This window comes from Athene noctua, chromosome 11 (genome assembly GCF_965140245.1).
Source record: "Athene noctua chromosome 11, bAthNoc1.hap1.1, whole genome shotgun sequence".
In the NCBI taxonomy this organism is placed as follows: Eukaryota; Metazoa; Chordata; class Aves; order Strigiformes; family Strigidae; genus Athene; species Athene noctua.
The window spans coordinates 12,929,363-12,947,831 of record NC_134047.1 but is presented as its reverse complement, the minus strand read 5'-3'; the positions used below and the strand labels follow the sequence as shown (position 1 = coordinate 12,947,831).

At 44.3% G+C, this 18,469-nt stretch overlaps 1 protein-coding gene across 1 annotated transcript; it reads left to right on the top strand.

The window, feature by feature from the left end:
• The first annotated feature begins 422 nt into the window (after positions 1-422).
• LOC141964763 (uncharacterized) lies at positions 423-10,188 on the top strand. Its single transcript, XM_074915465.1, has 9 exons — positions 423-526; positions 1,282-1,395; positions 3,022-4,707; positions 5,270-5,369; positions 6,062-6,210; positions 6,380-6,492; positions 7,286-7,375; positions 8,259-8,381; positions 8,842-10,188. The coding sequence occupies exons 1-9, from the start codon at positions 466-468 to the stop codon at positions 9,034-9,036; spliced, it is 2,631 nt and encodes an 876-aa protein (XP_074771566.1). The 5' UTR covers positions 423-465; the 3' UTR covers positions 9,037-10,188.
• The last annotated feature ends 8,281 nt before the right edge of the window (positions 10,189-18,469 follow it).

Genomic DNA, 18,469 nt, shown 5'->3' with positions numbered 1-18,469 from the left:
CAGCAGGGCCATGGCCAGTGTTAGGAGAAATAACAGGTCCCCAAGGAGTTCCTAGGCTTGCAAAGTACTTATTTCCTCCAGAAAGATGGATTCCTTAAAAAAACTTAAATTTATACAGTGTAATTTCCTCACTGGCAGTAGCAAAAAGGCAGTAATAGTAATAAACCCTCAGCGTTATTTTTCAAGTGTCTTTTTTAACAAGGGTTAATCAACAGTAAAATTAACAGGCCCCTGGGGGGAGCTACCAGCGGTCTGTGCTGACTCACAGACTGAAATTTATTGCAAGGAACTCGTTTGCGTTTCCTCCCGCATGCAGAAAGTAATACTAACAGAAGATGTTTGTAGGGAAAAGGGGTGGAGAGCAGGGAGGAACGCAGGCCAGTAGAGTTGATTTGGTTATAAAGAGCTAGGGAGGCAAGAGAGGCAGCATTTCAGCCCGCATCTGGGTCTTCAGCAGACTCTGCGATGGCAGACAGAAAAGCTGAGTCACTGCATTCTTCCATAGGGCTCTTGGGCATTTCCGCAGGTAGGGATTGAGTCTTCTTGGCATGGGAGGATGGGGTTGGGACTAGCTTTCATGGACAACCCCCTTTTCAAAGGGGGCTAAAGAGTCTGTTTATTCTGAATTTTCTCTGCCCTGGGTAAAGCTTTTAGATCCAGAGATCCCTGTGCCTATTTCAGCAGCCAACAAGATATTTGTCTTGGCTTTAAAGTGCTGACGTGAACTTTTTATTTGATCCATCCTGGGTGGGAAGCAAATCAAAAGTTTTTGCTAGTCATTTTCATAAATGATCTTTATTTGGATGCACTTTCCTCTCTTTTCCTGTTCTAGCCGCTTTCCCTGCAGCTCTGTTTTCTGTGTTCACTCCCTTTCATTTGTTTCTTCTTCAAGTTTCATCTTTCTGAGTGCTGCCCCTTTTCATTTTTAGGCTAGTTTTCTGTAGGCACAAGGCTTTTGCAATCATTTGTAGAGTGTGCATGTGTCTGTCTGCCTTTTGTGTAGTTGGAATCAGAGAGCTGATTTTTATTTTTATCTGACAACAGGGGAGCCCTTTCAAACATGATTAAGTTCAAGATTCTTAAAATCAGGGACCCAGAAAGAGGACATAAACCAAGTTACATACACACCCCCCAGCTCCTTAGCTTTCATTATTTTCAGATCTTGTACTGCTATTTTTTCTCTATTCCCTGCTATTGCTACTCTGGTTCTCTCCAGAGAGAAAAACTTTGGGGCAAAGTTTACAAGCTCTTTCTCTTTTCCATCTCCCTTGTCACCCCCAGGATCACTCTTACTGGCAGTGCACTTCTACAGTTTACCCAGAGCAGCCCCTCTGATCCCCAACACAGCTCTAGGAGTCCTTCTGTTGATTTTATCATCTCTTTTGGCATATGCAGGTAAGACTCAGAGTGTGCCCAGCTTCAAGGCCTCCCCCTTCTATAGCTTTGCATGTTTTTGTTCTGCTTTGCCAACAGGTTTGTACAAACCGTCAGCCTTGCCAGACCACCGATTCATTCTCCTGGAGCAGTATGTCAGCACAGCAGATTTTTCCTATATAGGCAACCAAAGAAATCAGTGTTAGTTTTGAACAAATGCTTTACCAGGATCTCTGAGAGTTTTAACAGACTGAATACCTGATTTCTCTAAATACAGTTCCCAGGCTCTCTGAGAGTACTTTAGGCATCCATGGATTGAAATGGCATGTCAATGTGTAAATGCCGAGAGGTCTACTTATCTGAGAGAAAAAATCACTAGCTATAACAAAGTCCACACTTCTTAGAATGAATGCTGAGTTATCTCTCCTTTTTAACTCAAGCAATGAGGACATGAAAATCCCAGATTTGATGCTGGTATTCTTTCCTCTACAGAGCAGACAGGTTGGGAGAGGCACTATATATTTTAACCCATAAAACATAGCTCTACCTCTTCTCTCAGTCAGTGGTGGCACAAAGCATTAGTAGAAAGCACTTAGAAGCAGCTGTATTGATGGGACTGTAGGGAATGGACCACTAGGCAGGCAATGTTTCACAGCTGGTGGAAATCAACGTCCTCCTACCAAAGGCAGGAATACCTGTGCTCCCTTGTTCCAAGAGATGCATACCTGTGGAAGTACAGAAGTCCCCTCTGTAGCCTGGGGACTTACACAGCAGAGCTCTTGCTTCCCTTCCCAACTTGAGGCTGGCTCACAAGGCTGCGTCAATTTGAGGAAGAAATGAAGCATAGGTCCATGACAAAGCTCCAGCTTGCTAAGAAGCTTTCAGGTCTATCCATGCTGATCAGTATCCTCACATTGTGAAGTGAGAAAGCATAGCTGTAAAAATAAGATACATTGTGGTATTGTTTGGGGGTAGTAGGTGGGTTCCATTCAACTTGAAGTATTTCAAATTAAGGTTTCTTTGCCATTTTGGGGATCAGGATACTTAACAGGATAGTTCTTGAGAAGGAATGAGTTTTGTAATGATGATGCTTCTGTCTTCTGAGAAGGCCATTATTTATGGGGATCCAGCAGGTTGTATGACGCTTGTGGTTCAGACATTGGACCCGACGGCTTACAGCAGGAACAAAACAAACCACCAACAAACTCAAAGGAAGATGTGTCAGGACTTTATTTGCATTAATGTGTCACGGTCTTGTTATTGAGTCTTGTAGGCATCATGAGGAAGATAAGAAAATGTCTTGCTGAACCTCAACTTCATTAGGGCAAACTGTGCCAGGTACAGTACTTAGCTGAAGGAACTCAAGTACTTTGAGCTCACCTCAGGCATTCTGATGAACACAAAGTGTTGCACTGATGGAGTATTTACGGTTATGTCTACACAATATAATGGGGCATGGTGCAAACCTACCCGAACCTACCCATGATAGTTGTGCATCATGCAGGACCTGTGCAGCTCCATGCTAGTATAACAATCATGCTTCCAACACACCATGTGACTGTAGTACGCTGCCTGTCCTAACTATCACTTTCCATAACCTACTGACTCAAAATCACAGTTCTATCTCCATTATCATTTGTTTCACAGGAATTCGGAGAAGCCTAAGAAATGCCTTCCTGTTCTTGTCTCTCTGCCTGACTGTTTCAGTGTTCTGGTGTGGCTACGGAGTGGTCTTCATCCTGGGAGGGCAAGGAGTTTTGAACGACACTGGTGATTTCCGCAATGCCTTGGTGCCTGGCCTGGTCACGTTTACTTTGGCACTACTCATGATTGCAGTGGTGGGCTTCCTTTACAGAGAGGTCGTCCTAGCTATGATTGCTTTTGCTGTCTCACTTGCCAGTGCTCATGAAGTTGCCATGCATTATAGCATAGCTTTCGGTTCCTCTGCTGTAGCTTGCAATTACATGATTGTCTGCTTGGTTGGTGGTTATTTTGCTCTGGGAAGGATTCTTTATTTCTTAACCAAAGAGAAAGTTGCCCTCCCTGGCACAGATCTGGCCAAGAAAAAGACCCATGAACAGATCCAGTGCACCAGTGGCAGCATGAATTGTTTTGCAGTCACTGGTCTGATCCTGAACATGCTGTCTGCCAGCGTCTTTGGCTGTAGACTCCTGGGTGTCACTGGCAAACTATTTATTGGTCAAGTACCCTGGCTGTGGGCAGCTGGGATCTACCAGATTGGCATCTGCATTTTATCATACCGTGCAATGGATGTGCTAATGGCTACATTCTTTGGTTTCACTTCCATCCTGAAATTTGCTGGAGGTTATTGCCTTCTGTACCCGATCTGGCAACCAGAGGAGCCGTCTTTCCCTACTCCATTCCTGGTGGTTTTCTCAATTCTTTTTGTTGTCTTGGCTCTTTTTGTCACTCTTAAGAGCCCAGTGGATGGCCTGTATTTGCTCTTTTATGTGGCCTACTGTATTGCATTAGCTTGCTGTCCCAAGGGGTTTTTTGAAGGTGGACCTCAAGGTGTGGATGTGGCCATCTTTGTGGCCTCAGCCTTGATGACTCTAATTCACCTGTACAATGTGAAAGCAAGTGCCAAGATCCCAACAGGGGAGGGTGCTGTGAAGACCCTACTTGCTCGGAGCAGATTTCTGAAGCTTCGTGAAGGGGCAGACCTTCACACTCCCTACCTAGGGTATTCCAAGTATGCAGATGCAGAAGTACTTGGCTATGCATGCAGTGTCCTAGCTTCTTTTGCTATAACAGTGACAGGGGACCCACAGGCTCCACTTGCTACTGTTGTAATTCCATGGGTAGTGGTAGCTGGGGGGATCCTTAAGCTTCTAGGTGGCTCAGTGGCCTTCGCCCGTGGTAAAACCCTGGAGAGCAGTGCCTTCATTCTGTATGCTGTCATGTGGATCATCTGGGGCTTGACAAGATATGGTGGCCTCTATGGCACTACCAGGAGCTTCCACACAGCAGTAGGCATCATTGCTTTCATGCTCTTCAATGGCTTCATTATCTTCTGCACACTCTTCTTAAACACTGCATGGTTCTTCTACTCCCTCACTTTCTTGCTCATAGCTATCAGCTTCTTGCTGGATGCCATCCATGCTCTTCCAGCTGGCTATGACATTGCTGCCACTCTCATCTTTGGTCTGGTCAGCTTTTACTGCTTCCTATCTGCCCTTTTCAACAGCATCTTTGAAGGTTCTTGCTTACCAATGGGTAGGCCCATTGTGCAGCTTAGTGGTGTGGGGGGAGGAATGACCAAGTGCCTTCACCTGCCTGCCAGAAAAGCTTCCTCAGTCAAGAGAATTGCAGGTAAGGGAAATACACAGGGCATAATGTGGGGGTGGAGGGTAATTTTTTTACACTATTAAAGGGACATTGTTCCAATCCAGATGTGGAAACCATGACACTCTGATGACATTTTGGTGAAGTGTGCCAAGTTACAAGAGTCATTAGAAGCTGAACACACTATGGGGGAAATAGGACCAATTCCTTGATAGGATCTGGGTTTAGCAGTGAATTTGCTGCTGTCTCTCCTGTATCCTATCCCTGTCTGCTCATCCAGTCTGAGTTACATGAATCCTCCAGGCTGGGGTTACCACAGAAAGCTTTGTACAGAGAAAGCAGGGCAAATGCATGCTTGCTCTCTCCACAGGGCTGATTGACTTCTGGCCCTGATGAATGTGGCCCAGAATTCCCCTAAATGCCAGATGTCCTCTTGGATGAATGCTAGAAAATGCACTGTCAGAGGAAATGCTTTGTTAGTTGGGAAAAGGAGATGACAGCACCTGATTGACTGTGACAGCTCTCCCATGAATTACAGCCCCTCAATTCTAGTCACTCAAGGGGTTCTGCCCTGTTCACATGCCAACAGATATCCTGAAGAATGGAGGGACTTGCGGCATCCCCACAGATACTGTGTATGTGCTTGTGGCAGCCTGTAATCGGCCTGATGCTGTGGAGAAAGCTCACCAGTAAGTATTCGTCATGCTGACCCAGTAAGGTCTTCCTTGGCTAGTCTAAAGAAGCCTCTAGGACTTACAGCTTCTGCTGAGTGCTGGCTACAGCAACCACTGAGAGCAGTGGGACGCACACATAGCTTAGCCTTCATGGGAGCAACAAGGTGATGAGCTTGCAGGAGAAAATCCAAATGAGGAAAGGAGGCAGTTGAGCTGCAATTGTCTTCTAGGATATTGAAGGCTCCTGGCAGGTGGTGGAGCCAAGTAGCTTGACTATCACAAGGAAACCCAAAGAAATGGCAATTTGGGCAGGGGATTATTTTATGCATTTGTAGGTATATACTGTCACAACCAAAACCACTCTTGTGTTTAAAAAAAGCTTCTAGCTATACTTTGTAAGCAGCTAGAAACCTTCATATTGGTGGGGTTTCCTCAGAGAGTCCCATTGGGAAAATGGGACTTCTACCCATCAGTACACAAGCTAAAACCTTGATTTGGAGCAGATATTCCTGGTTGGGAATAGTCATTAATGTCCCTTCCTTTCAGGTCATCTGTTGAACAGTCCTACTTTTACTACAGACTGGTGACCTGGGACAGAGCCTACACACCTTGTCTTATCTCTAGGCCTCACCAGTACAATTTCCTTTTCAGCTTGAAAATAAATCTCCATCTTACTTCCAGGCTCATTTTTCTTGCTTTCTTTCCAGCTCCAAGCGCCAGGCTCAGGATCGCCCCATGTCACTCTGGATTTCTAGCCTAAAGCAACTGGAACCTGCAAAGCATTTGTTCACTCCCCTCCTTTGGGACTTCATGGAGGCTGCCTGGCCATCTCCTATTAGCATGGTGGTTCCCAGAGGTGAGGAAATACTGTGACTTTCAAGCTCTCTGGAGGACTTTGGCTTTGAAAGTCCAACTTTGTCATGCATCCCTGCAATGCCACATACTCCGTGGCGATATTTCTGGTGAGATCATTGTGTTTGGACTGATGTACATCCACAAGTGCTGTGTGACTCTTCCCTGTGCAGGTGAATGGGTGGACTTCCTGGGAATGAAGGACTCTGCTAAATATGTTGGTACTCCTCAGAGCATTGCCATCCGCATCCCGGACTGCTCTGTCACCACACACCTCATTGACTTGGTGAGTGACAGGAGCCCACTCATCCCAGCAGCACTGGCGACCAGACCGTGCCATGCCACTGCCTAGGGAACGGGCTTCGTGTCAGTTATAGCACCCAGTCCTCTGGCCTGATGGAGGGGAGAAGGATTATAGGAGGCTGGAGCACTCTGTCAGCCCTCTTGGAATGTCACCTCTCCTCTCTTGTTTCTTTTCTCAATGAAATGAGGATCCTAGCATGTTCAGACAGGTTTGGAGTGTGAAATGCGCTAAAATGAGAAACTCCTGCAAAAACAATATCATTAAGAAAGAGTGGGGTATGCAGGCAGCTGGTAGCTCTTTTATTGCAGGAAAGAGGGTAAAAGAAATAACCACCAGTTCAGAAAGCCAGAAAAGATGCAATTAACAAACACTTTGTCTGATTTCCTACACAGAACAATTTTGTTGCAAACATGGGCTTATCTGAAGTCAGAATAACTTCAGAAGGTCCAGAATATGGCCAGGGGGACTGTGATACTCTGCATGTTCTGCTCATTTCTCGGACAGACATTGTAGGTCTTTGGCAATTGCCATTGCTGGAAAACAAAATGTTCTTTCTTGATCAACATCAGTAAACCCCAATTCAGGAGGCTGTTAGTCACTCAGACACAGATTTGATGGGACAGTAGTTGGCTACAAAGTAGGTGTCTCTACCTGGGTGAGACACTGAGTTCTCTTTAGAGTCACAGACACTCACAAGTGAACTTCAGAGTTCAAGTCATCTGCTTTATACAGTAAAACCTGCTCAGAGCTTTTATTCCCATTTTTCTGTCACCAGGTTGGCCCAATTGTCGTCACATCAGCTAACCCAACGGGAGAGGCAGACACAACACATCACAACCAAGTGTATGCCAAGCTGGGAGATAAGGTAACTGGGGCTCTGTCTTTTCATTCCAGCTGGTCCCAGAAGATGTGGTGATAGAAGAATGCAGCTACTTTGTTTCTAGCAGGCAAATCAATAGATGATATCAAGAATCTGAGAAAGCACCTAATTTAAAAAATCCCATGGACACTCCTCATGTTGGTGTCATAAAGAACAGTGTAAAATACAGAACTTGGTGGCAAACCAAAATTCTTCTGATTTATACAGTATAGTTACGGCTTGGCAATGTGAGTTAGTTCGTCTTCCAACACAGAATGATACGAGCAGCAAAAAAATGCTTTTTTGCTTACAAGCAATAAAACTACTGATGCCTGAATGCGCCAGGGCTCCAGCTGGCGCTGAGCTGTCAGAACACAGGGGATTCCCATCTAAAGCTGAAGCTGGTCTAAAACTGGTGCCAAAGCTCCAAAATATGCCTGGCTTTTAGAACTTTCATAAGTTCTAGAAGTACAATGGTCACGGCCATTCAAATGGCTGTCTTTTATTTCACTGCTACATCCTGAGTGTACTACATGGCAGCTTATGTGAGGGCAGTTTTAAACAAAAGTTGGTACAAGTCTTCTACCTTTACCTCCTCAAAATTCTGGTTTTCTACACATTTGCTTTGTGGATGGGACTTCTTCAAAGCTCCTCAGCTGATGCAAACCTGTCTTTGCTGTACTGCTGACCTACACCCCATAGAACTCTCTCTCTTTTTGCTTTTATTAAGTGCATTCGTTCCAAATTCAGCCCTTAGTGTCAATACAGTGGGGTAGGATGGAGCAGAGTTGCCTTTGATAATAATTATCTGCTGTTGAGAGGGGGAAACTGCCCTCTCTTTTCCCAAAGGCCCGAGGGGAACTTGGTGTGAACATCTGTTGCTCTTCAGGTGGATGCAGTTCTTTGTGATGGGCCTTCTCCAGAAAACATTGCTTCTACCGTTGTGGACTGCACCAAAATTGACAGTGGAAACATAGGATTCTTCAGAGTTGGTATCATCCCCAAGTCTCAGGTAAAATGAATCTTGATTTTGTTTCTGCTCCCTTTCTCCATCTCCATTAAGTGAGTTTCAGACTGGGGGTTTCCTAGTTCCAGAAGGAGGTGAAGAAAGCCATGATAGCATGAGGCATTATCATACAGTGATGTGAAAGTGCAGAAAAACAGTTCCATGTTGCCTGTGTCCTGTCTCCAGATCCCATTGGACCACTCTGTGCTAAGCTTGTTGCTGGGCAATGCACAAGGTGAGACTGATTTGTTTGTGGAAAGAGCTCTGAGATCCAAGGTTGTCAACATCCATGTAGCAGGCTCTCCATTTACACTTGTCCCAGAGACCTCTAAGCACTCAGAAATGCTTAGTATAATCCCAAGGCTGAGCCCAGAAAGAGAATAGGGCATTATTTCAGGATCTGGAGAAGAAAGTAGTGCTTTTCTTCATTTACTAACCCACTCACATCTGTGTTTACTAATTCCAGGTGCTTCAGGTACTGGAGCAGGTGCAGAAGAAACACACATTGGTTCCTAACAGCAGCACTTGCACCACAAAAGGCCAGGAAGAACATCTGGATCACAGTCGTGCTGTACACAATGGGGTGGGTATGCCTGCCTCGGAAGAGGGGGTGCCAGTGCAGTCCCCCAGTAACGGTTGCAAGAATCACACTCGCTTCTGAGTCCCTTGCAGGTCAAGCAGTTACATGCTCACTAGAAAATTGTTTGCTGGAAAATGACATATAGGTCAAATTGGGGAATGGGAGAGATTTCCCAGCTGTTGTGGTGACTTCTTCATCTTTCTATGGATAGTGCTAAAATATCCCAGTGCAGAGCTGACTTACAAACCACAGTCACCCAGAAGTAAAATTTTCACTTACAGAGACTGCCAGCTTTCACTGAAGATCAGACATGACCAAAGAAAGTGTTGTATCGGTGACAGACTGGCCCCAGAGTACCAGAGTTTTATTCCTTTCACTGGGAGTTAACACCTTTGGTTTGGGGCACAGAGTGACATGAAGTGTTTCATAATTACACGTTGGGGAAAAAACACTGCATGAAATTTGAAGTTGGAGAGGGAAAAGGGAAGATGTATTCAGGTACTGTGCTGGTGAATACAGTGGCTTTCTAAAATAGGTGAGGCAAAGTGTGGCCTTGGGAGCTGGGGCTGTCTTCTGATATGTCTTCTCAAAATGGAGGTCACAGAACCAGACACTAAAATGCCATTATCTGAGATGCCATTTTCTGTATTTCACAGTCAGTGTGAGGGTGGAAATGCTGTTTTGATGACTCCAATACCTCTTTACAAGTGCTGCATCATTACGGAAGACTCTCCCTTCCCATGTTATCTTATGCAGGAGAATCATCTGCACTGCATTTGGGGATGTTAGAAGCTGGTCTCTTGCCTTATAGCATAACTGTCCACATCTCATGGTGCATTTCCTCCAGACTGCAGATTTAGTGCAGAGTGGTAGCTGCTGACTGGGAAGAGGTGAAAAGAACTTCAAACTAACATGAGGCATTTTTTCGTTAGCAAAGACTGCATGGCTGTGCAGTTAGTGGCTTGTTAAGCCTCTGAAAACTGTTGATCTTATTCTTACCTGACTCAGGTGCAAGGTGCTGATCCAACTCCAGCTGAAACCAATGAATTGATTCATTGATTTCACCTGAAGTTCTGCTGGAACTTAAGTACAAATGCTGTGCAGTCAGAGGAGCTCAATCTCTATGAACTATGGTAAAACCAGGTCTTCTCAGCTTGTTCTTATGGAACTGGCTCTCTTCCTGCAGAGAAAGAAAACGCCAGATAATTGAGTTTGTTAAATAATTTTGCTGGTCTACTTACTGTATCTCTTTGGAGTATATTAAAACTCATTTTTAGAAATCAATAAAGTATTTTCAATAAACATATTTCACACAGGACTGTGCTATCATCTGCAGTAAATACTTGGAAAAAACCTTGTGGGCCAAAGGGTTATGGATTTCAGCACATAAGGGTCCTGGCCATGCACAAAGGAGCTTACAAGGGAATCAAATTGCATCACCTTCCAGGGTGGGGAAGAGGAGGGAAAGAGAAGATAAATAAACCTTAGCATCAACACCCTGGTGCCAGCTCCCTTGCTAAGGAATGCTAATGAGCTCATAAACACCAGGGCTGAATTTTGCCCCTTAAGTCAGTTTAAAATCCTGATAAACAGTGAAATCTGAGGGAGTGTGGTAAGAAGCATTAATCTGGAGAAGCACTGAAGCGTCATGAAGCCTTTTGCTGTGTGAAAACAGCCCTGTCTTAAATATACCAGGGATGCTGCTGCTCTGTGCTGCAAATAATGATATATTTTAGTGTGCCACATGTTAAAAGCAGTGGTTTAAAAAGCTGAATTCTTCACAAGATGCCTTGCCTGGGTCCATTTTTCCTCTTTCAGTCTCTCTTTATGGTCCTTGTTTCTTACAAAAAGTTTTGATCTCAATATCAGGACACAGGGAGAACATGTCAGGAACTATTTCTCAGTTCCCTGAGTGAGGTGCAAGAGGGGGAGATATTTCATTTGAGTTCAGTCCCTATTTTGCCCCACCTGCAGCGCTCCTGCGTACAAGCAAACTGGAAAGAAATAATTTAGTAAGGAGAAGATTTAAATGAGATGTTTCAGTTTAATCAAGGTAAAAATATTTCTAATATTTCCAGAGTTTTCCCAGAATTCAAGGTGAAGAAAAACACTTTTAAAGAGAAGTGGAGAGAGAGGAAAAGCCACTGTTTTAAGTGGCAAATCCAAACCAAGTATGAACTGTTGAGAAAAATATTTGAAGTTTTTTCAGCATATTTTCCAAAAAATCATAGATCAAATCCATTTTGAGGTATTGACAAGAACTTATCAAATATTTTCATCACTGTAAAAATGTAGGTTTTATGCAAAAATGGTTGCCCAGCCCTCCTCAGAGAAGAATCTCATCAAGCCCTTCTGGTGCTGTTCCTCTCCTGTCCTGCTTAATGGGAAGGAATTGCTCCATTGCAGTGTACCAGATGAGAGGGACAGAAGGAGACTTGGGGTCCTCAGAGCTCCATCACAGGAAGAGTTTGAAGTGACTGAGAAAATCAGAGACTTCTGCAAAAGGCCAATTTTGGTTGCATTGTCAATGACTTGGAGGCCTTTAGGCCTGACAGGTCACCCTGGGAGACAAAATAAGCTCATGAATAAGCTCTTTGTGAAATAGCCAATGCTTTAATCCCACTGGGGTTGGAAACAACCCAGGAAGAAGGGCTGTCCCACCTTGATTTTGCCCTTTGTGGAGTCCAGACATCTGTGTCAATGGAAAAAAAAAAAAAAAAAAGACTAGAAAATAAAGAAGTGTGTTTTCCAGTCGCAGGAAAAAAACAACTCACCCTTCTGAGAATAGAGCTGTGCCATAGGAACAGGAACTGACTCACGACATCTTTGAGAATGCATGTTGGTATAGTGGGTGGACCTGATACTAGAGTGGGTAGAGTGGTTCAGAGAGGAAGGGCAGTATCACAACCACTTCTTGAGTGCAACCAGCCAAGCAGAAGCTTTGAGACATGGGCAGAGTCACGAATGTCCCTTGACCACATCCAATGTAAAGAAACACCAGGAACAGGTGTAGGGACAGAGCCCTCTCCTCTTTGGCTCCTGCTCCTGAATTATGAAAGTGAAAGTCTGCCTATAGCTTGGGATGGGACATGATGAGGTGGAGGAACAGGCAGAAGCAAAATCCTGTTTAATTGGGTGATAATCAATCAAAGCAAAACCCTTTGATCTTGGCACTGTTGAGGGCACAGCATCTGAAAAAAACCCGAAGTGATTCTATGTCATACTTATCTTGCTGCATTCCTCCTGGTACTCCTCCCTAACATCAAGGGCCTAGGGTTATTACTACAAAATGACCAGATAATCTGGTTTCTCGCTTTTTTGGGGAAATACCAAGAACAACAAAGAAACAATTTATTTCAAAATCCTGGGCCAGATCTTCAGCTGTTCCACAAAACACAGCTTGGATTTACATACCTGGTAGCTGAGTTGCAGTGCCCAGCCAAGAGCCAGACAACCTCTAACAGTCTAGAGCCATCTGGGAGCCCAAACATTCGTGCCAGCTATAATATTGAATTTACAGAGCAGCTCTGAGACGAGGCTCAGAATAAGTCAGAACAGAGGTAGCTGGGTGACAGCAGCCAGGCACTTAAGCAAAGCAGAAAATAACTCTGTTAAAGTTGTCTTTTGCTGTGTGTCTCTCTCATTGTAATTCATGGTGCACCTGAAGTTGTCTGCTGTGGAACAGCAGTTGAGAATTTATCAACCTCGTGAATAAAATTGATTGTGTAAAAAATCTTGGAGGAAAAAGCAGCAGTCTGGAAATTGAGCTTCTTGAATCATAAGAAGAATTAACAGGATTAACTTCCAGTTGTGACTCCATTATATTCTTCCTCTCTGCCCCAACTAGAAAAGTGTCTGATGGCTCCAAGACTTTCATCTCCTTTTTATGCACAGCACTGTCGTAACTGGGGCTGAGGAAGGAAAGGCTTTGTGGTAGCTGCATCTTTGGACAGGGACCGATGGGTTTATCGGATCACTGTATTCCCCTGCTCCATTTCCACAGTTGCTGGCATCTCACTGCCCACAGAGCTCAGTTAATAACCAACTATGTGTGTGAGGGCTTGTGTTCAGCTCAGCAGCTCTGTGGAGTTTTTCTGTTACCTCTGATGGAGGCGATCCTGCACCTCCAGCTCTGTCAATGCAGATGCCTAACCCAGCAGTTCTCCATTTAGATACAGATTGCATCGGTGGACTGTGAAGGTGCACAAAGACAGCCAGGCACAGTATCGAGCCTTCTGCATTGGTCCCTGGCTCAGTACTCAAGGGATCCCACAGCAGCACTGCCATGGGTCCCCAGCTCCTCAGCCCCATGGACTGGATGAAGATAGACAGAAAGCGCTGCAGAGCAGTCAGTGCGAGGGGTCATGTTAGGGGGCTGGATGGGGAAGTCTGTCCTGTACATCCAGTTCAGCACTGCCTCTGGCCATGGCTCAGCAACTGTAATAAATACCGCAACTGAAAAGCACATGTTCAAAGGCTCAGAAGTGTTAGTTCTTGTGAGAATCACTTTTTCATTCCTTCCTGGAAAACTCAAAGAGAAGATATTACTCGTGTGATTATCTCTTCCTACATACCAAAAAAGCAGCAATTTCAACAGATTCTTCTTCTCTGACCATGAGATGGATGTCAGGGTTCAGACAGTTATCCTGACATAGATGTATCTCTCTCAGCAGCTGTGAAACAGAGATGCTGCAGTCCCTACACGACTAGCCATGCCCAGGCAGCTTTGAGGAACCTCACGTTCTCCGTGTACTGCTTCAGAAACAGAAAACCCACCAACCATCTCACAAGACAGCCTGTCCTGGCTCTATACAGCTCTCCAAGGAGCAGTGGTTGTAGGATCACATCCCAAATTTAGAGACATTCTCTACCTGAGCACCTCCATTCTCAGACCCTATTTTTCATATTATCCACCCAGCAGGAAGTAACATGGACTTTCATAATGAGATATTTATTGCCAAGTTTCAGTAAATAAGCAGCTCTGAATTCCTTCTCTGAGATAACACTGCTTACTAGAGGTACTACAACAACCTTCCTCCTTTGACCCAACTGCTGGTTTACACCAAACAATTGCTCTCCTATCTGCTGAATTGGTGACGGATGCACATAACCAGTTTCTCACTGTTATGGGTTCCACTCTGACCTTGTGGTCAGTGACAACACCCTAAAGTAGCAGGATGTGCTACTTTATGATTTCCTTTCAGTGCACTATTCTTAAGAACTTGGAGGATGGGTACCAGCAGCACTGACTCTGCCCCTGGCCAAGATCACCTTATCTCCTCAAAATTCCCGTAAGTCCCCTAACTGCCTCTGGCATCCTTTCCCCTGCAGCCTTGCTAAGGACCATGTCTTCCCACACTAGGTTATCAAATCTGACATGACCCAAGGGGTATCACAGCCCCCCCCCCTCCCCCATCCTCCTTCTTACCACCCCCTACAATTGCTCCAGGCCCTCCTTGCCTATGGCTCCCAGCAACTCCGTTCACTTGCAAAGTAAACAAAGTCCTAATTAGTAATAGAGGAGTCTCTTGTGAGAGTAGAAATGGCAGCAGAGGTGAAGGAGAAATAAAGAAGGAGCAGACATAGCAGCTTGCTACAGTTCCAGGCATGAAGAATAAACTGAATCCAGTAGGCAGCAATGACTGTGATGGCTGGGACATGAGCTAGAAGCATGCTTCTCCTTGGCCACAGAAAGAGCTGAGATGGGAATTTCTGCAGACATAATTAATGTTGATTGTGTTCTCCATCTCGCTTCCAAGCTCTAGCACTCCAAAGACACAACAAAGTGTGAGTCAAAGGAAGCTAAAGGCCTTATCCATGTCTTTTCATAGCTAAACCTCTGATATGAAACAAAGCAGCTTTAGGGGGTGTTCATAACTGAAGACCGGCTTTACACAGAGGTTGCCTTGTCTGTGATGCTATAGGTTTTGGTGACTTTTTGAACTTTATGGACATGCTTTGCCCAGAACAGTACAATTCATTCCATCTGTTGAGGAAGTGAATCCCACCAGATCTCTGGTGGAAGGGTAAGAGTCGGGTAGGAGGGTGCATGCACGTGTACAATAGATGCTAGAGACTTGTTGTTTTTTCCTTCTACTCTGCACAAAATTACATTAAATGTGCATTAATAAAATGAAAATTCGTGGAGTTAGAACCTCACTGCCTCCAGGGAGATCCCCTTTCCTGACTCATAAAGATATGTGACAGATAAAATGAAATAATCAATAAGTGAAAAACAAGAAGAAGGAAGGAGACAGGTATGGGTAGAGCAGAACCGAAACCAGACAGTGCAACTCTAGACATGGGTCAATTCCAGGAAGGGAGTAACCAAGTCGTGGGACCTGCTGTCCTGGCTTAGGAATGATTGTTCCTTATTTTCAGAATAAACCACGACTGGTGAAGGTTACCAGCTGAGAGTCCAGGAGAGTTGGTTTTCTGTGCTGAAACAGAGATGGAAAGTCAGTGCTCTGGGAAGCTGAGCTGGCCAGATCTTGCTTTCCTGAGAGAGCAGGCACTGCAGAAGCACTGGACATGGTACATGCATATGTGCTGTCACCCCCCAGGTGTTGGTCTCTTGGTCACAGAACGGGCCTATCCGTGGAGGACTGGATGGTCATACCCTAATGTTCCTTTCACCAGCATCTCTCCTGGAACAGAGATGTATGCCCTTCACCACCAGTGGCATTTAGTGCAATTTACTTCCTTGATGATGTGAGCAGACATTCAGTTTTGCGACAACATTTTTTACCAGTGTTTCTTTTAATAAAATAATGACTCTCTGTCCTCTTGCCTAAAACTTCCTCTCCCACCCGCGCCTCTACACCTCTTTCCTCTCTCATCTGATTGTACACACAAGTGGGCTGCTCATCTCTGCCAGACCTGGTGCCCCATCCTTGAAGACGATTTCATTGGAGCTCAGCTCACTTCTGAGCAAACACTAGGATGAGAAGGGGGAAAAAATGAAGAAACCCATCCACAGGAGAGATTTAGGGACAAATATGACATGGTTTACATCCTTCACCCCTAACTCTGTTAGAAACCAAAGGCCTGGTTGCTCACTGCTGGTTCCTATTTGGAAATGAGTCTTCAGCAATATATATCGTCTCATAATGGGAAACACAGCAAGTAGCATTAAATATTAGCAATAGCCCTAATGAAAGGACTCTGTGTTTAGAGAGCTTGAATAAGAAATTGAAGGCTCCTGTTGTTGATCTAAGGGAGGTGTGTTTGTTTCCCTCTAACCTTGCAGAAACACTGGCACGGGCAGTCTGGACTTGGGGAGTTTGCTTTGAGTCCCTGGGAAGAATTGTGGGTACACAACCATGCAGACATTGCTCCAACTCCCAACCTTCTTGTGCTGAGTTTATGGGAAACAGAGACCCGTTATGTTCGTGGAGCCTTGACATGGTGCTGCTCACTCACATGGGGGTTGGTGACTAAACCATTTTCCAGGTTAACTTGTCGTGATAACTGTTCAGAGCCCAGGGACAAATTCTGTCTTATATTTGGCTAAAGTGGCAGAATTGACAACCTGATATACAGACCAAAATCATGGTCTCTGGAGATCCGACAGCTAATGCTAATGCATTGGGCAGGATCTTACCACACGTGCTCAGGATTTACAGTTGTTGCTATTGGGAATACAATTGAATTAAACCTTCTTGGAGGAAGACATGGGTGACGACCTTGGAAAATCTGGACTTTTCTTTGGCATTTGTCAATGATATCTGCTGGGCATGAGCTCCCAAGACAAACACATCTTCAATCAGTTTAAGTTTTATAGTTCCTCTATTCCCATGGTCTTGCACAAGAAATCGGCCATTTCTGACCAACATCACTGGAGGCTATGGAACAAGAGGTTTACTTGTCAAGAGGAGAATCATGATAAATCTCAGCTAAACCAGCAAAAAAATAATGTTAGTGTTCAGTACTGCAATTCACAGCATTTTAACAAAAAAGGCTTTGTTGTGATAATAATTGGGATTTACCCAAATATGTTTTGTAAAGGAAATATCCCACTCTATTTAGCAGCAGTAAGACAACACTGAGAAATCTAATTTATTTCCTTGTTTGCAGCAAAGACAGATGCATGTTTGTTCCCAGCACAAATTGGAGGAAGGTGAAAATGATTGTGTGGTTTATTGTGTTAAATAAAACCCTCTATTTTATTTTTATCATGCCACACCCGATGTTGGAAAACAGGCACAGTGCGAACACCTGTCTCCCATAATTTCTTATAAGACAGAAGAATACTTATGAGACAGGGAGTGTCAAGGTAAGAAGCCCAGACTATGGTGAGTGGTTTCTTTTTTTCTGTAGCATCATATGTTTGCTTTCTCATTCAGTAAACTATAAAAATCTCAATTAGTGCATAAAAGAGTTACCATATTTACATCTCTGGCTTTCAACCTGCCCATAAGTACAGATGATTTACTGATTTCATTGTGCTCTGCCAGTAGGCAATTCTTCGGAGAAGCATGTTGTCAGAGGAAATACTGTTCATGGTTCTTCCTGAAACGAAGCCGTTGTTTGAAGCCAAGAGGCTCCTGTAATTTTCTTATCTTGCTCCATTTATAAATTATAGAATTGTCCATAGCTCTGCAGTTGCAAAATAGTTCTTAATTTAACCCCTGATTTTCCAGTCACCACAATGCTCTCAAGTACTTTCCTCATCAAGGGCTGAGACATCCCAGTTTTGATTTACCTGCTTGACAGCAGCAGTGCAAACCAAGAGCTGCTACTGCTACAAAAATGCTCATGGTTCAACATCCCAGGAGCCCATGGCCTCCATGGTAACTTTTCCAGCTGGGCCAAAACTTGCCTTGATTTATCAAATTGTGGGCCATTTGGTGTGTGCACTAATCATGGCTGATGGGGAACTCCACATCCTTCCCTTCAGCTGAAATGTCCTGTGCCACTGACATGGAGATGGTCTAATGTAAACACGTCATAGAGGTGACAAGTCAAGAAGTGACCTTCCACTTTTTTTTGTTCCAGCAGTTTATGGCCAGTGTTAAAAAAAACTCATTTACCTGGAAAGGTCAAGTAGTTTTCCAAGTATTAAAAGATGAGAGAAGTCCCATGTTGTGGGACTTCACCACATGCTTAAAGTTAAGCCTCTGCTGGTTGGTGGTGGACCTCAGCTGGCACTTATATGCTTTTATTGAATAAGTGCTTTATTGTACTGGGGCTTGCAGAAGTTTAGCAGCTCTTTGCGCTACACTAATAATCGAATGTTAACATTGGCCTCCTCTCCTTTTTTTGTCTAATATAGTTACCTAATTAATTTATCCATACATTTAAATAGTCTTTGGCAGTGCCTGCAGCTGGGACGCAGATATACTGGAAGCACAAGGACCATGGCTAACTCTGTCCCAGTGAAGCAGTAGGATTTTATTGCACTGGCTTATTGATTACTTTGTTCTGTGCCTTTTTGGGTCCAGGCCAGAGAGATGATGGTATTTTAAAACTTCCACAGAAAACCCCACAGTAGTTTTCAGTTTACCCAGTATCC